At 34.7% G+C, this 25,741-nt stretch overlaps 1 protein-coding gene across 22 annotated transcripts in view; it reads right to left on the reverse strand.

Annotated features, from left to right (window-relative positions):
* The window catches only part of STXBP5L (syntaxin binding protein 5L), a 452,700-nt gene that overhangs the window by 160,451 nt on the left and 266,508 nt on the right, over window positions 1-25,741 (reverse strand). For all 22 annotated transcript variants that reach the window (XM_078352051.1, XM_078352048.1, XM_035274086.3 and 19 more), the window contains 4 exons: window positions 16,836-16,908; window positions 10,974-11,121; window positions 9,934-10,001; window positions 3,158-3,198 (listed from right to left, as the gene is read on the reverse strand). In XM_078352051.1, coding sequence (XP_078208177.1) covers window positions 3,158-3,198; window positions 9,934-10,001; window positions 10,974-11,121; window positions 16,836-16,908 — 330 coding nt within the window. The remainder of the gene's footprint in view (window positions 1-3,157; window positions 3,199-9,933; window positions 10,002-10,973; window positions 11,122-16,835; window positions 16,909-25,741) is intronic.

A 25,741-nucleotide genomic window follows, 5' to 3' on the forward strand; every position in this document is an offset into this window, starting at 1 on the left:
AGAGGAGACTCCTCCATTCTTTATCTCAATTTTCGCCTTTGATTGCTAGAGAGGGTGATGATATTCCTGGAGGGTTTACTCCTCTCAACAAATTTTTAGACACTCCTTGAGATAAGAAACATTGTAATTTACCAGCTAGCATTATTGGGAGTCCAAGAATCTGTAACTATTTGAGAAGGGATCTTTTCTGAGTGGCTCTATGTCAAGAAAGGGTCAGATATAATATCATAACTGTGTTTGTGAACTGTTTTCAAGAATATTTGGGAGAATATCTTCCATTAGAGATCATGATGATAACTCTCTGTAAAAGACCTATGATTCTACAAATAATCCTTTGGTAAAATTTTAAATATCAGGAGTTCTGAGAAAAGTGCATAATCTGAATCTAATAATGAGAAACATTAGTTAAACCAGACTGAAGGACATTCTTTTTTTTTTTTTTGAGACAGAGTTTCACTGTTGTTACCCAGACTGGAGTGCAATTGCACGATCTCGGCTCACCGCAACTTCCGCTGAAGGAGATTCTATAAAATAACTGGCTTGAACTCCTTAAGAATGTCAATGTCATAAAATGAAGACTCAGGAACTTTTTAAGATTTTTTTAAAACTAAGGAGACATGATGACTAAATGCAACAAATGATCCTGGATTTGTTTTTATTGTAAAAACTATTAATTTGCAGAGAAATCCAGAGATTAGAAAATAGTGTTGTGTCATTGTAATCTCCTGGTTTTGATGACTATATCTGGTTATGTAAACTAATGCCTTTGTTTGTAGGAAATACACAGTGAAGTATTTAGGGGTATGTAATGTTGGACGAACATTGTGTCCCCAATTTACTCTCAAATGGTTAAGTAAAAAAGCTATATGTATATATGTACATGTGTGCGAGAGCAAAATGTATGGAGGGAAGAGAGAAAGAGTAAGAGAGATAGGGAGACGGATGGAACAAATGTAGTATATACTGATATTTGGAGAACCTGGTTGAAAGGTATAAAACATTTCATAGTATTCTCTTTTTTTTTTTGCAATTTTTTGTAAGCTTGAAATTATGTCAAACTAAAATGGTTTTTAATTTTTATTTATTTATTTATTTATTTATTTATTTAATGCACAAGGGATTGTACTGGGTGCTACAGCCTGGCTTCTGAGGTCAGATAGAGTATCATTCCTATGATTATTTATGTTACATGACAACAGTAAAATGATATTGTAGACATCATTGAGGTTCCTAATTAGTAGACTTTGAGCTTATCAACAAAGAGGTTATTTTTAAAAGTCTAACCTAATCAGATGAACCCCTTAAAAGAGGGACTGAGGCCCTCCCTGAAGGTAAAGAGACACTCTCTCTTGCTGGCTTTGAAGCAGCAAGTCACCATGAGCTCTGAATGTGCAAGAAAATGAAGTCTGCCAACAATCACATAAGCTTGGAAGAGAACCTTGAGTCTCATGAAACCGCAGCCCTAGCAAATACCTTGACCTAGCTAAGGTATAATCATAATCATAACATGCAGAAACTGAGATAATAAATGGGTATTAAGCTGTTAAATTGTGGTCATTTATTATTCAGCAATAGAAAACTAAGATACATGGTACTATATACTCAGTTACTCAAATTCACTTTGCTTTATGTATTAGTGTTTCACAGTTAGCAAACTAAGTGATTTTTTTAGACATACATTAAGTTGGAGATATAATCTTGATTACAGCAAAAAATATTAAACATGCTGTGATCCTTTGCAATTTATATTCTGAATGTGATAAAATATTTACAAAGTAACTTCTCAAAATATTATTATGCATATTTAAGAGTGTTATGCACTCTAATAATTAAAGTGTTAAAATGTCCTCCACATTTTAAAAGCCAAAAAATGACTTTGAGGTGTTGGGAAAGGAACAATGACATCACTATGCAATGAATTTTGTTCCAGGAGCAAACTCAGATTTGCATGAAACGATTCATCAACAGAAAATCTATTGGCTTTTGGAGTTTCTCTTTAGGCACTTGCTTTTTACTATGCAAGGTCAGAAGGGGGCTTCAGAATGCATGGGCTTAAATCTTTTAATCCTTTTCTCTTGCTGCTCATAGTTTGCTTGCTTGCTCAAGGAACTCTACCTTGTGGGATAAGAGTATTGTCAATATTCCACCTTCTTCCTCTGCTTTTCGGTTTATTGCAGTCTTCCTCAGAAGCCATTCATTTCTGTTGCTTCAGACATCACTTTTATGCGCTTCTTCATTGGTTTCCATTTCTATTCTCCCTACCTGCTGTATATTTTTACTTGAATTTTCTGGTGTTACTAAAAATTCAAAGCTATCTTATATTCCTTATTTCCAAAAGAGTTACCTACATCTTCCTGGTTACTCATCTTCAGAAACTTAGAGTCACTGTTAACTTGTTCTTCACTCCTATTCCTGTCAAAAGTTAACTATCTTCCAAAACTCACACTAAATGTTAATCCCATCAAAATATCTTTTCTGGATCTACCTGGTCCCAGAAAGACTTTCCTATTTCTGACAGCAAATAGAATCTGGGGTACTGCATTTAGAGTTCTTAACATATTGTTTTCCCTATAGTTATATATATGCATTTCTTTATCTATTCTCATGACTACATTTTTCTGAAGGGTATATATGAGTATAATGAAGTCTTAAGTATCTTTTCATGTTTTTCAACGTTGAGAATACCTTACTTATTATTCCTTAAGTTACATAATTCTCAAGAATTTCATAAGCGTTCCTATACTTATCAAATCATTTGATCTTCGCAGGATGCAGTAGATGAGTAGGGAAGAAAAGTGAAGACTAGAGGGTTAAAAACACTTGGCTAAGGTCACACAGGTAGGAGGTGAAGGTAATTCCTTGAACAGAGTTAATCTGACAAAGTTTGGTACTTTTTCTGATGTATCATGCCTCTTGTAGATATAATGGGTTGCTGACAAAGAGTGACTTAGTCTGGTTTACTTTATATTATAGAAGAGAAGTAAAAATAATACTTTAAACTGCTCTAACAATGTAGGTAATAGATTTTTGTAACAATAGTCCTATATGTATGCTAAAAATATATCCAAAATGGTAACTGTCCAAACCAAAAAGTGGTGGCTGGCTATAAGTAAATATTAACCAATTGGTTTCTGTTGTACAGAAACTTGAAACTTACTTGCAGAAGCATCCCAAAATTTTATTGATCCATCTGCATGACTAGATGAGAAATAAATTAGCATTAATTAAGGTATACTAAATAAAAATCATAATCACTCCAAATGTACAAAAATTTGAATTGCTGTTAATAAAATTTTGATTCAAAAACACCACAATGTATGCTAAACCATTTCTAAGCTTAAAACAATGGCTCACTTCTTAAACAATATACTAAAATCTAAAGATTAGAAAAAGAACAGTAATTCCTTAGATTTTACTGTAAAAGATTATATGTGTAATAAAGAACAATTAAAAATGGCCTGTGGAAAGTGAACAACATATTTTCATATAAAATTATTTATATTCAATAAAAAAGATAGATAATTTTGATATTACTATAAATATGAATTGAATATCATAGCAAAATTAAAGTTTCAAAATATAAAAGCAAATCACCAAATATATCTAGAGTTGCATAATCATTTGATAATAATAAAATGTCAATTCTATAAAAATTCATCTAGAAAATAGAAGAGGATAAAATACTTCCGTCTTCTTCAATACTTCAATACGTTTGATGAAGTCAGCATTACCCTGACACCAAAACCAGATAAAAACATTACAAGAAAAGAAAATTACAAACCGATATTCCTCATGTGAATAGGCATAAAAATTGTCAACAAAATATTAGCAAGGAAATCAAGTAATATATAGAAAGGATAATAAATCATGACTGGGTTTTCTTAGGAATGCGAACCAATTAAACATTAAAAAAAATCAACTACCACATTAAAATTCACCATACTGACAGATTACAAAAGAAAAGCCATATAGTCATGTCAATAAATGCAGAAAAAGCATTTGACAAGATTTATCATTCATTTATAAAAAACTTGCAATAAACTAGGAACAGAGGAACTTCTATAACCAGATAAAAGATGTGTAGGAACAAACTATGGATATCTACTAACAAACATAATAGTGAAAGATTGAATGTTTTTCCCTAAGATCAGGAACAGAGCAAAAAAAAAAATGTTCACTCTCACCATTCTTATTCAACATCTTATTGGAGGTGGTAACCCCTGCTATAGGGAAGAAAAATAAATAAAAGGCATACAGACTAAAAGAGAAGAAACAAAATTGTTTCTATTTGCAGATTATATGGCTATGTAGAAAATCCCAGAGATTCTACAAAAAGAATACTGGAATTCATAAATGAGTAGCACAATTGTAAGACACAATATCAACATACAAAAATCAATTGTATTTCCATTGAATAGCAATAGACGTTTGGAAATTTAAGTAACAACATATTACTACTAACAACAGTGCCAAAACCAAAAAATAGATAAAATCTAACATAATTTGTGCCAGATCTGTATGCTGAAAATTCTAAGATGTTGACCAAAAACTAAGGCATTAACAAAAGGAGATATAAAACATATTATTGAAAATTGTATGACTTATTAGATATTTGTTCCCTTAAATAACATATAAATTTAATATAATCACAAATACGGTAAAACAACTTTTTGTAGAAATAAACAAACTGATGGCCATACTGCACAAAGCAATGTACAGATTCATCACTATTGCTATCAAATTGCCAACATCATTCCTCACAGAATTAGAAAAAAAAAATTCTAAAATTCATATGAAACCAAAAAAGCCTGAATAGCCAAACTAATCCTAAACAAAAAGAACAAAGCAGGAGGCATCACACTACTCAACTTCAAACTATTCTATACTTGGTTACAGTAAACAAAACAGCATGGTATTGGTACTAAAACAGACACATAGACCAATGGAACAAAAGAGAAAACTCAGAAATAAAGCCTCACACCTCCAACCATTTGAGCTTTGACAAGGCTGACAAAAACTAACAATGAGAAAAGAACTCCTTGTTCAATAAGTGGTGCCAGGATAACTGGCCCTTACTTTTCACCATATACAAAATGAACTTAAGATGGATTAAAGATTTAAATGTAAGACCTCAAACTACTAAAACCCTAGAAGAAAACCTAAGAAATATCCTTCTTGTTATCAGCCTTGGCAAATAATTTATGGCCAACCCCTCCAAAACAATTGTGACAAAACAAAAAATTGACATGTAAGACCTAATTAAACTCAAGAGTTCTCTGCAGCAAAAGAAACTCTCAACAGATCAAACATACAACCTACATAATGGGAGAAATATTTACAAACTATGCATCTGACAAATATCTAATATTCAGAATCTGTGAGGAACTTGAACAAACCAAAAAACAAACAGATAACCCTATTAAAAGGGCAAAAGACATGAACAGATACTTCTCAAAAGAAGACATACAAACAGCCAACAAACATGAAAAAGTGCTCATCATCACTAATCATCAGAGAAATGAAAATCAAAACACAACAGGATACCATCTTACAGCAGTCATATGGCTATTATTAAAAAGTCAAATAGTAACAGATGCTTGCCAGATGGCAGAGAAGAGGAAATCCTTAAACCTTATTGGTATGAATGTAAATTAGTTAAACCACTGCTGAAAGTAGAAAGCAGTTGGCAGATTTCTCAAAGAACTTAAAATAAAGCTACCATTGACCCAGCAATCAATCCCATTACTGGATATATAACCAAAACAATTGAATCATTATACCTAAAAGGCACATGCAATCTCATATGTTCATTGCCATGCTATTTATGATACAGCACATGGAATCAACCTAGGTGCCCATCAACAGTGGATTGGATAAAGAAAATGTGGTACATATATACCATAAAATACTACACAGCCATAAAAAAGAATGAAATCACATCCTCTGCAGAAACATGGATGGAGCTGAAGGCTATAATCCTAAGTGAGCCAGAGCAGGAATAGAAAACTAAATACCACATGTTCTCACATATAATTGGGAGCTAAACACAGAAACATAAACACAGAAAGAATAGACACTGCAGACTAGTAGAGTGGGGAGGGGAAAGATGTGGGTTGAAAACTACCTATTGGGTACTATGCTCACTACCTGTGTCCAGTATGCCCATGTAACAATCTTATACGTATATCCCTGAATCTAAAATAAAATCTGAAATTTTTTAAAAAGAAAAGTAAAGAAATTAGAACAGCCAAAGCAATTTTGAAAAATAAAAACAAAGTTGGAGAACTCAAACTACATAACGTTTAAGTCTCACCCTAAAGCTACAATAAAATGTTTGTGCTGGTGAAAAATAGACACATATATCAATGAAACATAGTAGAGAGTCCATAAATAGAACCATATGTATGTGGTCAACTGATTTACTTTTTGAGAGAAAGTTAGTCACTGAGTGGCTTACTCTACTTTGTTAATAGCTTTATTGAGATATAATTTACATAACTATAAAATTCACCCATTGTTAGTGTACAGTTTGATAATTTTTAATAAATTTGCTCAGTTGTCACATTGACATCATCACATCATCATCCAGTTTTAGAACATTTCTATCATCCCAAAAAGTTACCTCATGGCAATATGCAACCCTCTTTCCCATACTCAGTAGATTCACAACGATCTACTTTCTGCCTATGTAGATTCTTTTTTTCTTAGAATTTTTATGTAAGTGGAACCCACCTACTGTTTTATGTCTGCATCTTTCACTTAGCATAATGTTTTTGAGGATAATCTTTCTTACATGTATGAATAATTTGTTTCTTTTTATTGCTAAATACTCTACCCCTTCAACAAATCATCTGGGTTGTTTTCAGTTTTTGGTTATTACAAATAAAGATGCTATGAGTGAATTCATATGTTTCTGTACTCTATACACTAACTAGATATTTTTAAACTTTATTACTAAAAAATTCTGCAGCATGTTGGTCTGAGACTCTACATACCCCAACAAACTTTAATTCTATTTTATTTTTCGTTTAATATTTGATATGAAAATAACAATGTATGTAACATAGATTTAATATACAGAATATAATCATATTGAAACTACTCAACCAAAAAACATTACTAATAATGTGCATCTACGGATGTGTGGCCTAACAGAGCAGTCTCCAACCTTTTTGGCACCAGGGACCAGTTTTGTGGAAGACAATTTTTCTACAGACAGCGGGTGGTGAGAGATGGATTCTGGATGAAACTGTTCCACCTCAGACCAATTGGGCCTAACAGAGATACAAAACACTACACCTATCAATAGGAGAAAAATAATCTGCTTAAGCACACATGGACCCTGTTCCAGGATAAGTAACATGTTAGGTCAGGGGTTCACAACCCTTGGACCACAGACCAGTACCAGTCCATGGCCTGTTAGGAACTAGGCCACACAGCAGAAGGTCAGTGGCAGGTGAGTGAGCATTACTGCCTGAGCTCTGCCTCCTGTCAGATGAGGGACAGCATTAGATTCTCATAAGAGTGCAAACCCTATTGTGAACCACACATGCAAGGAATCTAGGTTGCATGCATCTTATGAGAATCTAATGCCTGATAATCTGAGGTGGAACAGTTTCATTATTAGTAATGTTCTTTGGTTGAGTAGTTTCAATATGAACATTCTTGGTTTTGACCTTGTCTGGGGTACTGTGATTTCCTAAATGGTTTCTGAAGTTGTCATGTCTTTTTGGACCATATATTGTTATAAAGTGAGTGTGTCTGTGGAGAACAAGATCTAGGCTTCTTATTCTACCACCTTGTTGATGTCACTCTCCATTAATTTTTTTTATAGATTTTTTTCTGTCTTTTTTCTTTCAAATTATCTATGCTGTTATATTCAAAGTGAGTATATTGCAGATAGCATATAGTTAGGGATGCAGAATATCATATAATTTTTTTCTTTTTTTTTTTGCCTTCCTGTTACTTGAATTATTAAAGTGCTTCCATTTTGCTGTGTCAGTAGTGTTTTTAAGTGTACCTCTGCATAATTTTCAAAAAGTTTTTTTTAGGCATTACATTGTATCACAACTTATCACATTCTACCAGTGTCATCCTATTACCAGTTCAAGAAATATATAAAAGCCTTAACACCCTTTACATTTTTGTACCCTTTCCCATTTATAATTGTGTTAAATATTTCCTCTGTATACATTTAGAACCATCCCAGACAATGTGATTATAGTAACATCGGACACTGTTACTATAATCTTTGCTTCAACCATAAAATATACTTTTAAAAAGAAAGACATGAAAAGCCTATTTTATTTATCCATACTTTTGTTTCTGGATTATTTCTTCCTTATTGATGAACCAAGGTTCCTTCTTTTTTTCATTTCCTTTCTGTGTACAGAACTTCCTTTATATATTTTTTAAGGGTTGATTTGGTGTTGACAAATTCTCTTAGTTTATTTCATCTGAAAATGATGGATTTTGATCTTAATTTTGCCTTAATTCTTGAAGGATATTTTCATTGGGTATAGGATTCAGGGTTGATAGATCTTTCCTTTCAGTACTACAAAAACATTCATTTCCCTTTTGGCAGGCAGGGTTTCTGATGAAAAATCTGCTGTCATTCAAATTGGTTTGGCCGTATAGGTTAGATGTCATTTCTCTATTGTGGCTTTCAATATTTTTTTTTTATTTTAGTATTTGCTATTCAGAAGTTTGATGATAATGTATATTGGTATAGATTTATTGGGGTTTGCTTAGCTTCTGGAATCGGAAAGTTCATGTGGTTTTGCTAAATTTGATAAGTTTTCAGCCATTATTTCCTCAATACTTTTCAGTCCCACCCTCTTTCTTCTCTCTTCCTCATTTATCTCTGTTGACACAGGAAAGCGGATGGGGAGTGGTTTCATCTAGCATGGTGCAAAGCCCCAGCTCCCTACTTTGCTTTATTTGACACTCTGGGGAAGTTGGGGTACCTAGTTATACCCTGATAAGGGTGGAAGTCTACACTCTTCACTTGGCCTTTACTGGAATGAGTTGGGGTGGGGCCACAGTTGTGTGTGTGGGAGGAAAGGTGTGTGTGTGTGTGTGTGTGTGTGTGTGTTGTCAAACCCAAGTAGAAAGAGTATTTTCTAAATGTTTTCTGTCTTGATGCACTGCCCCTTTCTTCATCCCATGGTTAAAAAGAGCTAGATTTTGTTGGGATTTTTCATCACAACACAGTTCTATGTTACTAACTTCTTTAGCTCTAATTCTTGGATATATGAGGCAGAAAGAAAAGTTAGGAAACTGACTTCCGTGCTATTCTTTAAGACGTAGGAGTCCTACCTGGTCTGACGCTTCATATTTCCCAGTTATCTTATGTTTGTCTTATACATAATATCCAGAGTTTTTAGTTGTTTAGTGGGAAGAATAGGAAAAAGTATATTTACTCTATTTTCCCATTAGCAGATCCCTATTATCTTTGAAATCTTATATTTATAATTAGCTATATCTCTATTTTTGTTCCTAATATTGAAATATCAAGTGGGTTGTCATACAAAGAAGTGTTATTTCTGGTGCTGTAAATTTTGAGGAATATTTAACCACCTTGTACAGATACAAAGCAGTGATTCCTGAATTTGGCAAAAATAGATAAATGTTTGTAAGAGTCTTTGTAAAGCTAATATTCTGTGATTTCCAATGAAGACTAATATCTGATGACTTCCCCCTTTGACATTCTCCTGGCAATGCAATCTATGCTTTCTTTTTCTGTTATTATGTTTCCAATGGTTTGGTTATATCTTCTGTCAAGATTAGAATCTTTGGATAGAAGCTACTTCTTATGTTTTTACTTTTACTTAAACTATTATTCTGCATATAATACAATTATGGAAAAGCATCAAGACTCAGTAAACATCTTTTTGTTGATGAACTAATAACTCACAAAACACATCTACTTACCCAGTAATAATAATTTCTGGATATGTTTGTGCTCCAAGGTTCCAAGCTCCTCCACTAATTGGCCACTCCTAAATAGATTATCCAGAAAGAATATATTGTATATATGTTCTTGTATATATGTATATACAATATACGTATATTGTATATATGAAATATACATATATTTCAAATTGCTTAGATTTCTGTTTAAATGACTTAGAAGTTTAAAATGAAAATATCTTAAAATGATAAAAAGTTCACTTACACATAAATAACTGTAAAATAATCAAGAATGAAGTGTATAGCTGTCTTTTAATTCTTTCATTGAACAAACACCTCTAAATGTACAATTCCATCTCCCTTAAAAATATAGATTTTAACCAATCTTAACATTTATATAAACAAATAAAAGAAGTACTTTTAATTGTACAAATATAGTGTTGCTACATGTGTCATATAGTCTGTGTACCACCAAACTACTGTGGTGCCATTTAACATAGAATCTATGTAAATAGCATCTCTCAAAGTTGTCCATACCAACAGACCTGGGAAAATAACAGAAATCATAATAGATGATCTGTTACAATTGTAAATATTTGAATCTTGTAGTTAACTATAACAAAAACTCTAAAATGTTATTTAACAAGTGACTTTTAATAATTATGTGTCCCAAACCATTAATTTAATTATAAACTGAGAAGACTTGAGTCTTTTTATTTTCTTAAAACATAATCTTTCATCTAAAATAAAGGTTATTTTATGACTCGAATATATATTAAAGTACATACTTAGTATATAAATACATATAATAGATAAGTATATCTCAGTATATAATTACATACCTAATATTTAAGAAATTTATATTTCTATAGGCTTAAAGCTATGTAGCATTTAGGAAATTTGAATTTAAGAAGTTATGTCTTTAATAGATGTTGGCTCATAACTTAAAAAGAATTTAGTTCAAGTCCTCCTGTATGGAATTTCAGAAAATAAAGCAATGGGAAAAAGTATAGCCATGTGATATGAATACAAGAAAAGTTATTTATAATTTCTACTTTTACCTTATTACTGTAGCCTTGTTTTTTATGCTTGACTCCTATAGAATACAGTACTAGAATCAAATCCGGAGGACAATCAGCAAAGTATGCTGTGCATGTAACTGGTGATTCATGAATGTCCATGGGATATGGATTTTCAAAGATTGGAAAACTAATAGATAAAGACAATATATCAGTGTTATTTTACAAAGGTAAAATAAAAAATAATTTTGATAAAGCCCTAAAATGTCTCTAAATATTTACTAAAAATTTCACTTTTTTTTCAGTATCATAAAACAAGGATTGTATGAACAAAAATGCTCTTTTTATAATAGTAGTTTATAAAATGTAATATCGATATTAGTAAAATTTTACTAAAACTCAAAATTTACTTCTCATAATTCCAACATTCCACAGTGGCACTGCTTTGCTAATATAGATACAATGAATTCTATTAATCTGAAACTATTATATAACAAGCTGACTTAGTTAATTCATTAAAGCTTATATAAACTAAGCACTTTACCTACATACAATGGTAAATATTTATTTAGTATCCTTATAAATATTAATATAAAAGTAAAGTTTGACTTTTTTCAATGGGAGTGCTACGGTTTGGATGTTTGTCCCCTCCAAACCTCATCTTCAAATGCAGTCCCCACTGTTGGAGGTGGAGCCTAATGAGAGGTGTTTGGCTTATGGGGGCAGATCCCTCATGAATTGATTAATATCCTATCTCAGAGTCGAAGGAGTTCTCCCTTTGTGTTTATTTGAGAGCTGGTTGTTAAAAAGAGCCTGGGGAGCCTCCTCCTTCTCTCCAGTTTCTTCTTTCATCATGTAATCTCTGTACATACCAACTCAGCTCCCCTTCACTTTTCACCATGAGAGAAAACAGCTGAGGTTCTCACCACATACAGATGCCCAATCTTGTAAACAAAATAAACTTAAAAAAATAAATAAATAAATTACCAGCTTCAGGTATTCCTTTATAGCAACACAAAACAGAGTAAAACAGAAAATTAGTTGAGGAGCGAGTGTTGTCATAAAGATACCTGAAATTGTGGAAGCACTTTTGAAATGAGTGATGGACAGAGGTTGAAGGAGTTTGGAGAGCTCAAAAGAAGATAAAAAGATAAGGGAAAGTTTGGAACTTCTTAGAGATTGGTTAAGTAGTTGTGACCAAAATACTGACAGAAATGCAGGCAGAAAAGGCCATGCTGATGAGGTCTCAGAGAGAAATTAGGAACCTACTGGGAACTGTAGCAAAGATCCCCATTGTTATACCATAGCAAAGAACATGGTTGCATTGGTGCACTGTAGCAAAAATTTGGCTGCACTGTGGAAGTTTAACCTTAAGAATGATGACCTAGAGTATCTGACAGAAAAATATTCTAAGCATCAAAGTGCTCAATAAGTGGCATTGTTACTTTTAACTGCTTACACTAAATTATGTCCACAGTGGAATCACCTAAAGGACAAAATTATAATTAAAAGGGAAGCAGAGGATTAATATCTGAAAAATTTGCAGCCTGGCCATGTAGTGGAAAAGAAGAGTGTTTTCAGGGAGAAATACAAGCAACTACTTGCTAAAGAGATTAGCATGACCAGTAAGGGAGCAAAGAACTAACAGTCAAGACAATAGAAAAAAGGCATTTCAGAAATCTTTGAGGCCACCTATCCCATCACAGTCCCAGGAGCCTAGGAGAACAGAACAGTTTTGGGGGACAGGCCCAGGGGACCACTGCCCTGTGCTCCTTTCGGATGCTGTTCCTTACATCCCTACAACTCTAGCTCCCACTGTGGCTCAAATGGCCCCAGCTACTACTGGGGTTGCTGCTCCACACGGCACAAGCCATAAGCCTTGGTGGCATCCACATGGTGTTAAGTCTGCAGGCACCCAGAACACAAGAGCCATGGAGGGTTGGCAGCTGTCCCCTGGATGTCAGATGACACAGGAACAGAAAATGAAATACCGCATGTTCTCACTCAGGCGGGTGTTGAACAATGAGAACACATGGACACAGGGAGGGGAGCACTACACACAGGGGTCTGTTGTGGGGAATAGGGAGGGACAGCAAGGGGTGGGGCGTTGGAGAGAGATAGCATGGGGAGAAATGCCAGATATAGGTGAATGGGAGGAAGGCAGCAAATCACACTGCCACGTGTGTACCTATGCAACTATCTTGCATGTTCTTCACATGTACCCCAAAACCTAAAATGCAATAAAAAATGCAAAAAATTAAAAAATCATATAAAAAAGCCTAGGTGCCCAGGCTAAAACCTGCCACATAGGCAGAGCCACCAGCAATGTGCAACCTCAGTCTGGAAAAGCCTCAGACATTCAACTCCAACAAATTAAAGCAGCCACATGGGCTGTGTGCAGCAAAAACATGGGAACAGGACTGCCAAGACCTTGGGAGCCCACCCCTTGCACCAGTGCTCCCAGGATGCAGGACATGGAATCAAAGAAGATTATTGTGGAGCTTTAAGGTTTAATATATACTCTGCCACGTTTTAAAGCTGCATGGGACTTGCTATGCCTTTATACTGGAATGGAAATGTTTACCCAGCACCTATATAACAATTGTTACCTTAGAAGTAAAGAACTTGTTTTATGTTTTATAGGCTTACAGCTGGAAATAACTTACTTTGAGTCTCAGATGAGACTTTGGACTTTAAGCTTTTGAATGGATGTTAAAATGAATTAAGACTTTTGAGACTATTGGAAAGGAATGATTATATCTTATATGTGAAGACATGAGTTTTGGGGACTTGGGAAGAATGCTACGATTGGGATGTTTTTTTCCCTTCACAGGGGCAGATTCCTCATGAATAGATTAATGTCTTCCCTCAGGGATGAGTTCCCACTCTTAGTTCCCTTGAGAGCTGGTTGGTTGTTTAAAAGAGCTTGAAATCTGTCCCTTCTCCCTCTTGCTTTCTTCTCACCATGTGATTTCTGCACATTCTGACTTCCCTTCACCTTCTGCCATGAGTAGAAACAGCCTGAGACCCTCAACAGATGCAGACACCCAACTTTGGACTTTCCAGATATGAGAATTGTGAGCTAAACAAAACATATTTCTTCATACATCGTCTAGCCTAGAGGATTCTTTTAGAATAATATAAAAAGGACTTAGACGAAGAGGTAATATATAGGAAACTTTTAAATGTTTTGCAGGTATAATGGAAAAATGTGTGTCATAGGTAGGTTTGTGTGTATGTGACTGTGCATATCTTAAAGATCATTTCCTACATAAACTAGAGAACACAGTTGGAATGAAGACTTGTGGACATAATAAATTTCATATTCTCAAACCTACTATAACTTAAAAAGGAAATAAGTATAGAATCAAATTTAAAATTCCCATAGCTACTTAGAACATCATATGTACCTGGCACTGTACTAAGAGGAAATTAGTATTATTCTATGCTATATCTGTTCCAAGTCTGTGTCATCATATAATTTCTGACACAATGTGTTTTTTTTTAGGATAGGAGGTAGCTGTTACAGATACAATTTTCTATTTGCTGTTGCTTAGAGATTGCCATATTATATTTTTTGCCATATTATGAGAAACTTAATTTAAAAATTAGGGATTTAGTCCAATCTCCAAAGAATATGGGGTGTGTGTGTGTGTGTGTGTGTGTGTGTGTGTCTGTTTTGGCAGGAGTTCTCTTTCTACCAATCTGAAATACTGCAGACAGTATCTCAAATAAGAATAGTTACATATGCAAAATCAGGTTAAAGAAACAACTCATGTTTAGTTAAGTGACAAGTAGGTTAAACTAGATGTACCAGAGGTTAAACTAGATATATCAGAGATTCTCTGTTTCAGAGTAGAAATTATTAACATTCCTAAGATTAAAGAGTTGTAAGATTAATGTCTTCTCTGCCCCTGAGATCCTGGTCTTCTGTGTTGTCTGCTGCAATAATACAAATGGATTCCCTTGAAGACCAGGCCTACAATTTAGAATTTGATAATAGCAAGAAGTAACAATAATAGGCTCCTGACAAAGTGAAATATCATGAAAATGTCTGAGAAAATTTATTTTAGTACATTGGCAAGATTAGGCAAAAAGATATTAAAAAGAGAAATAACTAAATTTCCTACAGGAATTTAGACATAAAAGTATAACTGATTATTGTGAAAATGGAAATGAAGATATGAATCCAAGAAATCAAGAATAGAAATAATTTGTAAACCCTAATGCTTGCCTTTGTGTTGGGGATCAAATGGAAGGACAAAGATAAAAAGAAAAAAAATTGAAAATGATTCCAAAGTTACAACTTTTTTGACATTCAACATACCTGAGAGGTAACCATTTGGAGGGAAAGAGAACATACTCAGTTTTTGACATGTTAAATTTCCTGTAATAGTCAATGAACTGGGAATGCCAGAGAGATTTTAATACATGCTAAAGATGGTAAAATGTTAAATAAAAACTTGTAAGCAAAGTGTTAATTCACATACTTATATAGGGTAATGAAAAGCATAAGAATGTATGTATACATAAAATGGTAACTTTTCTGTTATGCATACTCTATCAGAATAAAACAAAATTTAAATGAAAGAATATATACTAAAGAAAATGAACATGAAAGGTAAAGTATAATGGGTCTGCAAGGATGTTATATACTTAGACTAAGTATGAGTAACCAACAAATATGATGTAGAAAGAAGAGTTGAGTATCAATGAGATCAGAAGAGTATATTTTAATAAGACTTATGTTAAAACTTCTCATAGGAATAAGCATAAATACTTACATCTACACAAAACATGTAATGTTGATAAATAGGGCAACCAAGCAGAATTCCCAGTTATAATGATTTTATGGCCCAAATCCTACATCCCTTTCAAAATACTGAGAATAATATCTGCAAATTAGTATGAGGAAGAAGCCTGGATCTTACATTTACAAATGACGTGGAAAGTAGAATTCAGACTGATTTATTCAACAAGAATTTATTAAAAGCCTACTCTTTGTGGAGACAGAGCCCCTCCTTCATGGAGTCTACAGCCTAGTGGGGAGACAATCTTTAAGCAACAGCAAATAGAAAATTGTATCTGTGTCAAAAGCTATGAAGTGAGAAATGTGGGGACTATGAGAGCCCACACTAGCATATGTGACCAAATTATATAGTTAAGGAAATATTTTTTTAAATAAGGAAGTGATACCTGGCTTGAGAATATTACAGATAAGATGATAATAAGGAGAAAAAAAATGCAAGTTATTCCAGGCAGAGGAGAGACAACTTACAAAATTGTGTCATAAATGTAAGAGGCTAAAAGATCAGTAGGTGAAGAACATATAATGATGGAAATCAGTTTCATGCTATTACCATTATAATAAAAACGTATAGTTGGAAAATTTTTACTGACAATGTAAAGGAGTGAGACCACCACTATAATAGCAGTATTCTACACTTGTTTCAATTGCCTGTAACATAATGAAAAAAAATGTAAAAGAAGGCCCCTATCTTCTCTGCCCCTGACAGGATCCTGGTCTTCTGTGCTGTTTGCTGCAGTAGTGCAATAATACTTTTATCATGTGTCATTTTCCATTACTCAGCTATCACACTGTACAAGTTTTCATAATGATAGCTTTTCTTTAAGGAAACAACAGAAATGTGATCAATTTTATGTGTCCTGAGTCTCCAGTGCTTCTATCCAAACATCAGGTGCTGATGCCTTTAAGTTGTCTTACAGTTTTCTGTGTTTCCCAAATTCTCCTGGTTTTATTTTCACCATTAAATCAAAGTGCATTTCTGTAATTCTAGCAAACCAATATTCAGACAAAGAATATTTCCTATATAAAGAACACAAATGCCAATTATCTAAAATAAATAGAGTTTAAAAGTGTTAATCTGTACATGGATAACTTACTTGCTTTGTGTCAGATCAACTACAATAAGATCTTTCTCCAGAAGTACTACGACAGCATAAGGTTCTTGAAATTCTACAAGTAAAAATAAAAAATGAAAAGTTTTCATATTGAATATTTATAAAATCAGCAAAATTGCATTTCTTTTATCTCTATACAAATATTATTTAAATGATGTCAGAAGATCAAACTGTGAGCCAAAGTAAGACGTAACAAAGAGCACTTAAAAATATGCTGTTTCTCAAATTTAATATTAAGATCACTAAAAAGAACAAGAAAAAATTAAAAGTAGCATAGTATAGAGTTAAATATATCTCAATAATTATGAAGTGGTAATAATACTGGATTATGTGAAGACAGTGAATCTGTCACCTGATCTCACAAACGTTTATCTTATTCTTCCATACCTTTGTATTTTAGATCTGATATTATGCCTACAAGGAAATGTACTGAGGGAATAGTATCTCTGCTTCTCTGGGATATGACATATATTCATATCTGTATAAGAACAACACTGCTTATAATTAAAAGTTTACTTTCAATTCAATATAATTTGAAATATATTTATAGGTTGTGTAACCACATCAGATCAATCCAGTTGAACTTTTACATAACAAAGCTCTTCAGTTGCCATGGACACCCAGATTGAAGGCCACATAACCTGAACATGCCCAGATAAACCAAGCATGCAACCACAGGTAGAAACTAAGTGCCCAGAACAAGGAACAAGGACTAAAATTAGGAAGCATACATTGCATGCCAGGCTGCAGGATCCAATCAGATAGAGCCCTGGTATCACCCTAGGGAAAAATCCAGTCAGAGCACATCTCCTAGCATCATCCTATGGCAAGAGCCAATCAGATCATGTCTCCTCATTACCCTCTGAATATAAAACCTTCCCTAATCCCCAGCTTGGGGAGACAGATTTGAGATTTGTCTCTTTGCCAACTCACTCACAATAAACCTTTCTTGCTGCAAAATCCTGGTGCTTCAGTGTTTGGCTTTCCATTGTGCATGAGCAGAGACCCAGTTTAGTTCAATAACAAAGTTGGTGAACCAGATGGGACTTCTATAAATCCTTTCAGGGCAATTTTGCTTGTGGCTCACCAGCTTCCTATCAGGGATGAGCTCCACTTGAGGGTCTGAGCAGCTGTCCAGGTATTTTACTCGGTGATTTGCTCTTGGTTCCTGTCTCCCCAGCATGGCCCTGCTGAATTTTGGTGCTTTGATTTTCATTTTTGCAGCAAAGAAAAGTTTTGAATTTTAGAACGTATTTTTTTCCTCTGTTTTATTTTTTGGTGAATTAATCTCTATGCAAGTGACCAACTCTCAGCTCCTTTCTTATCAACTTCCACTAGGGAGACTTATCAACCTCCACAAGGGGACCTAAGTTAGGGATTTCAACTTTGATTGAAAGGAGAATAAGGGGATATGCTCACGTGGAACTCTTCATTATAAATTTGACTAGGAACTTGACTGGGAACTTGGAACTTGGATGTGTATATGTATACACATTAAGTTTAGGGTTTGTCTAGTCACTTGTTTAATGCTGTTAAGACCACTTAGCAAACCCTGAACAAGCTGCCAGTGGTGGCAAAGGAGGCCTCATTCAGGGTTGCTGTCTATTCCAATCAACTAGACTGAGCAAATATTTGCTTGATTATCAGCTGGAGGTCAATCTTCCCCATCCAGAATGGATTAAAGTTGTCTAAAGCTTACAGAGACAAGTTTGAGCCTTGTCTGTTTGCTCTCATTCAGGGGATCAAACTCAGAGCCCAAAACGCTGTGCTTTGTCTTGTTTGATTGGCTGGTTCTGTTTCTGTTTGTATATTTGTATTCAGATATGTATAGTAATATTTGGCTTAAGCAGTGGCTAGTACTTTGATGAAACAGAAAGAGCCTAATTAGAAAATTATTTAATTGAGGGACTACATTGCTCCCTCCAGCCCTTTTAGGTACTCCTAGGTGACTAGGAGATACCCAACCCATTGGTGATTCACTGGGAAGGAATCTTCATAAGCACTATATTGCAGACCCAATATATATATATATCTCCAGAGCAGGGCCTTGCTCTAGCCATCTGAGATAAACCTCCAAGCAAAATGGGGAATGTTAATTGTAGCAGGACTCCACCAGCACAAGCCATAATGGTACAACAGTGGCCAAAGAAAATGTGTCTTCCTTTCTTGAGGTCTTTAAAGCCTTCAGGCAATACACTGATATTGACCCTGAACACCCAGGTAACCTGAGAGTTTTATCAGTCACAGTGTCCCTGGTATAAGTAGAAACCTACAAAAAGTAGAAAAGGTATTGGGAATATCAGTATCTCAAGTGGTCAAGATTGCCTTTAAGGCATTTAATCGTCTTGTTCAAGTCCATAAAGGGCAAAAGCTATGCGACATGAGACAACAAGCTATGTTGCTTGCTGTGGCTGTTGGCCACAACCAACCAAGATGCAAGATGGTGCATGGTAGCCAAAAACAAATGGCCATGGGTAAGACCCCTGGGACCACACTGCTAGCCAAAATGGCTGTACACTCTTGAGGCCACAATGTGCATATTGTAAACAAGAGAACCATTGGAAATGGGAGTGCCCTAACCATCCCAGGCAAGTGGAGGAAGAAGCTGTCCATTGGTCAGCCCACCAGATACCACAGTTTTCTGATAGTGATTAAAAATAATGGGACTGGGGATCTTCTATGATCTAAGAACCCTGGGTAATAACTAATGTGGAAAAGAGACTTACGGGCTTTCTAATTGACAATAGAGCTAACCTTCTTCCACTAGCTCCTCTCTTCCTGCTGCTCTGCCCCACTACTTTGCTACTCTGGTTTCTCTAAAATTCAGTAAGTGGTTTCAGCCATGTGGAACAGATAAATTTAAGCTAAAATTGTTAGTTTGACAGAGACAAAGTTTGAATCTAACTATTCCTTTTAACTAGTGAGTTATGGCTGACATATAGCTAAAGCTTTAAAAATTAAAGCTACGTTATCATTATTTATAGCTGGTTGCATGTACAAGTCTGGTTGTATTTATTTATGATACCAAATTGGCTTATAAATAGAGGAGTACTCATAAATTAAGCAAGTAAGACCTGGCATTTTTCAAGTTCACGTGACTTAGAAATCTTTTGGCAAATGGGACTAGGCTAAGATTGACGGTTTGTGTTCTCTGAATTATTTTGTGTCCTCTAAATTATTTGACTTTAAGGTCATTACTTTTATAATATTTGCCTGATATGTAGTTATATAAAATAATTAATAGATAAATAATTTGGAATGATGACTAGATTTCTCTAATATCTCAGTTTTTATAAGTAATATCAGCACACTGCTAAACATACATAAATAAAGATAAATGGGATAAATAGTTATAAATAATTTTTTATGTAATTTGAAATCCTAAATTATAGATACTCATTAAATTTAGAAGTAATTTTCAAATATGATAAAAACTGAAACAAATTACTGAACATAAATAGGGTTGTCTTTGGTTTCTTAAATTTAATACAAAGACTAGAAGGACTAACAGAAAGACTAAATATCCATAAAACTGTTATAGGTAAATATGTTTTCCTGACATTATAAAATGGTTCTTGGCCAAGTATGGTGGCTCACACCTGTAATCTCAGCAATTTGGTAGGCTAAGGTGGAAGGGTTGCTTGAGGCCAGGAGTTTGAGACCAACCTGGGTAGTAAGGCAAGACTCCATCTCTACAAAAAACAAAATAATTAGCCAGGTATGATGACATGCACCTGGTGTTTCAGCTACTTGGAAGGCCAAGGTGAAAGGATCACTTGAGCCCAAGAGTTTGAGGCTGCACTGAGCCATGATCATGTCACTGCACTCTAGCCTGGGCAAAAGAGCAAGACCCTGTTTCTAAAATTAAAATTAAAATTAAAAATTGAAATAATAAAAATAGAATGGTATTATCTATTAAATAATAATATGTAACAGGCAATTCAAGATTTTGTGCTTCCTATGTTTTCAATAAAATTTAAGGTTACTAGAAGCTAAAAATTACAACTGATATAAAAATTCTGTATATAGAGTATGACAATGTAAGGTTTGCTTAATAAGAGAAAAAAGTTATGAGAAAAAAATGTCTTTTATTGAGAAAAAAATATTTTTTTTCTAATTTGAATGTTATCAAAGAGAGTATTAAAATGTGTATTTAGGAAGGAAATAGACACAAGATAGACAAGATGTAAATGGGGGGGTAAAGAAAGTTACAAATGTAAAGATAAGAGAAAGTCTTGCATGACAAATCTTTTTCCTAGAGTGACATGACTGGTTACTTAAGAAGAGGAAGTATAGAGTAAGGCAAAGTGTCTTAGTAATCTACAGATGGTCTGAGTAAATCATGATAAGGTTCATGAATAGGAACTTATGAAGGAAATTTTGAGTGTGATTAAGCTGGTTATAATTAAAATAAATTATTTGTGACAGTCTTTCTAAAGAATAAACTTTGATGTTAAAATACACTGATACAAAACTTAAAAACTTGGTCTCCTATGTTAAAACAACAAAGAACAACAAAGCTTGCTTTTTTTTTTTTTTTTTTTTTTGAGACAGAATCTCTTATTGCCCAGGCTGGAGTGGAGTGGCACAATCTCAGCTCACTGCAACCTCCACCTTCAGGTTCAAGTGATTCTCCTGCCTCAGCCTCCCAAGTAGCTGGGATTACAGATGTGTACCACCTCACTAAGATGATTTTTGTATTTTCAGTATAGACGGGGTTTCACTATGTTGGCCAGGCTGGTCTTGAACTCCTGACCTCAGGCGATCCACCCACTTCGGCCTCCCAAAGTGATGGGATTACAGGGATGAGCCACTGCGCCCAGAAAACAAAGGTTTCTTAAAATATTAATTGCTTTCAGTAAGATTGCAAGAAGTTTTATTTTTAATTCTGAAATCTGTTTATTTAACAACCATCCTCTGAATTACAAACAAGATTCTATTTCTGTCACATTTCTTCATGAGAACTGCCTAGTTTCTCTGGTTTTACTTTTATCCTGAAGTTCCAGAAAAGCAATGTTTTATTCAGTATAATTTGATTGAGTACTCTTGGCTTTTCTTTATGTGTCTGAATTATTTTACGTAACCAGAACTTCATATGCTATTGCAAGAACCATATATTCCCTGTTAAAGGTAACTGGCTTAGGAAATACAGATTCTGTGTTTTATGAAGAACATTTCCTGTACTTTATGCTGTCCTTGTTGGGTTTTGACTGCTTCAGAAAACTGAGCTTTACAAGGGTTAAGGTTTTTACATCCATGTAACTTTCTGCATTGTTTTTGAAGTCTTCTGATTGTTACTCTTACTTTGGTTGAATAAGTGTTTATTTAGCAGTGAACTATCATTCTATTCAAGAAAGTAGTTTTTGAACTTTTTGACATCTTTGGCAGGTTTCTCCAGGATTCAAATCTTTATTTAAGCCTTTTGGCCTAAAATTAATTTTACAATTTTCCACTTAGACCCCCTGAAGAGCCTGAAAGGGTTTATCTCTCATCTTGTACAGATATTAAATGATTAGGCTTATTTGATAAATAATACAGGAAGTACTGTCAAATAAGGAATGGTGTTTAATTTCCCTTAAGTTATATACGTGTGTGTTATTAAAATGTGTGAAATTGTATAGGATTCCTGAAATTCTGATATGCCAAGGTATGTGTCATAATAGTGATATTACATTAAATGACTGTATGCCAATAAAATGTCTAAACTGCCTTGTCAATTGAAAATTCTCATCAGATCTTTGGCTATAATTATTCTGGGGTTTTGTCATCCAGTTATTAAATAATTCTCTGGAGGTATTTGCAATGAGATAGAGTTTAAAACTGCTAATCAAAATAAAGAAAAAAAAATTTTTTCTCTGTTGCTCAGGCTGGAGTACAGTGGTGCAGTCATAGCTCGCTGCAGCTTCCATCTCCTGGGCTCAAGCTTGATCCTCTTATATCAGCCTATGGAGTAGCTAGGACTACAGGTATGTACCACTACACCCAGCTAGTATTTTTATTTTTAGTAGAGATAGGTCCTGCTATTTGTGCAGGCTGGTCTTGAAATCCTGAGCTCAAGCTATCCACTCAGCCTCCCAAAGTGCTGGTATTACAGTTATAAGCCACTACACTTGGCCAGCCAAACAAATTTTTTTTTATTGCATTTTAGGTTTTGAGGTACATGTGCAGAACATGCAAGATAGTTGCATGTGGCGATTCCACAAAATTATTTAAATGAAATTAAGTAATTGATAATGTTTTTGTGGCTTAAATGTTTTGTTTTTCAAATTCAAGAAAATTTTCTGTCATAGGCTATCTATAGTTTGCAATATTTTGGAAAAGTATCCTTTATTGAACAAAGGTGGAAACATTTGCTTTTTCTTCCTACTTGATTCCTCTAAAATTCAGAAGCTATACATGAGCATTCTTATTTTTATTTATATAAGTTAAATAAAAGTCTTATCTCTCTTGAAAGCAGGATACAATTAAGAACATTGGTTATGGTACCAAGATATAGACTGAAATGTTATATGTAAGAATGTACGTCAAATGCCTATCTTCAAGAGTTCCCAGCTTTACAGTAAGTAAAAACTGTCACTTCCTGGTAGGCCAAGAACCTTAGACTGTAAGGAAAATCTAACACCTGACTTGGTCAGGCCATCTAGCTGCAAGAGGTTCTAATATTTGCGATTTCTTATTGGATCAATGTGGACAGGAAAAGTTATGCTTGTAAGAAAAGCAAAAGTGTATCAATTATTATATTATAACCCTGTGCATTGTCCACAATTCCTTGTCATTTAGCTGTAGACTGGATTAGATTCTGAATTCTCCTAAGATCCTCCAATATTTGGTTATAACTAAATACTAATGGAGTCACCTAGCTCGCTCCCCTGCTACCCTATCCAGACTAGGGATGCTCTGGGGACATTCAGGGGATTTCCCCTTTAAAATCTAACCAACTAGGCGAATTAAAATATCAGAATTGGACACAAACTGGACCCATAGGATACTATAGTCTCCTTGTCTCAAAGTTGATGCTGCTACTTCTTTTGTAAAAGCCACAATGAAAATAGTAATGGGGACCCCCTCACTGTCTGCATTCCACACTGTTGGGGCTCTCCTCAATTCACATCACAAGAGGCCTAGAAAACTATGCAGTTCTCTTTTTATCCTCACCTCCCCTTACCACGATCCAATATAACTTGCTTAATTCTGCTACTTTCCTTATCTTTCCTGATGTCAGGTGTGCCCAACAGGCAGAACTGCATGCTCTTACTAGACATGTCTTTCAGCCAAAGGTAAAATGGCCAATATTTATACAGATGGCAAGCATGCCTTGAGATAGCTCACAACCTTAGTATCTGTGTGAAATATGTCCATAACACCATATTGAAAAACCATTTCATGCCTTCATGGACTACTTCACGTTACCAGAAAGTCCCTTTGAGTTATGGCAACAATATTTTGCTCAGCTCCCCATCTCTCAAGGATACCGGTATGTACCAGTTACAGTTTGCATGTTTTAGCATTGCATTGAAGCCTTCCATTGTCAACAGGCCACAGCCATGGCAGTAGTTAAGGCCCTGTTGGAACATTTATACCAACCTGAGAAGTCTCTCAAGAGCTTCATAATGCCCGAGGAACTCATTATACAGGGCAAATTACTGAAAACATTTGTATAATTTGGCCTATTTATCAACATCTCCATTGTGCTTACCCCCCTAGTTCTCTGGATTGGTGACATAGACCAAGGGAATAAGAAAAGCCCAACTGCCAAAGATTTGTGGTGTGGCATTTAACCTGCCATAGCTCAAGGCCCTTTCTGTAGTCCTCCTTAACCCTGGCATGCTTTCAGTATTCCTTCATAGAGTTCTAAATTCATCCAGATGGTCAGGGCAGCCAACACATTTGTGGTAGTCTCTAGTCTTTACTGATCCCCTTCCAAGTAGGATTCCTCAATGGCATTTATTTCTGCTTGTCTCATTGGCCCCTGTAAACCTCCTGGGAAAGGTTTTTTGTACAAATATGCCAGGTCCATATTTCCTTCTGCCAAAGAGGGGGAAATAATATTAGAGTTATCCTCACCAGAAGATCTGGCCACAGAAATGGCTTTACCCTAATTCTCATCTCTTGAGTTGGCCTCACCAGCACTACTCACCCTGCTCTCTAACAGCTATCATCTGTGCCCTGAGAGTCCTGGGGCACAATCCAGCACCAATGATAACCCCATAGATTACAGTTGGGGATGCACTCAAGGATGTGATTTACTTGGAGAGGTTAACTCTAATGAAGGAGCTAGATTAGGAAGGTTTCTGGGGCCCTGGTTCTGCTTTGGACTAAGTTCTGCTTGAGATGAATATATGGTCAGAAACGTTTCCTGCACTTAATAAAGTACATCTCCTAGCTTTTGACAATAAAAAATTCCATCCTCATTACCACTTTCTGCAAAACAAAGATTTATATATATGGCTTGAAAGTGAATAGGAGTGGTTAAATTGCATTTATGCTTTATTGAACATTATTAGAAATTAACCTAACATCTCTACCAATGTGCAGAAATCTATATACACACAGACCACACATTCTGAATTTCTATTGCTCACACATTTTCTTCCTCAAGGCTCTTCAGAGGAGGCATTTTCCTAAGCTCAGCTGTTGGTCCTCTGTTCTTTCTTCATTTATTCCTTCATCATTCATTTTTATAACTCTGAAGAACACTTATATTTTGATGATTCATAAATATTGTAAGACAATTTCTCTCTTTTTCTGTTCTCTAAACAACTCTACTGTCTCACAATCAGACTTACTTTCCTCTCTTTCCAAAAACTGCTATTACTATGCATGAAACCATGACTATTTAACTAGCTTATAAATTATTACATTATTTATAGTCTGAACCATACAACTCA

The sequence above is a fragment of the Callithrix jacchus genome, chromosome 15 (genome assembly GCF_049354715.1).
Source record: "Callithrix jacchus isolate 240 chromosome 15, calJac240_pri, whole genome shotgun sequence".
Classification (NCBI taxonomy): domain Eukaryota; kingdom Metazoa; phylum Chordata; class Mammalia; order Primates; family Cebidae; genus Callithrix; species Callithrix jacchus.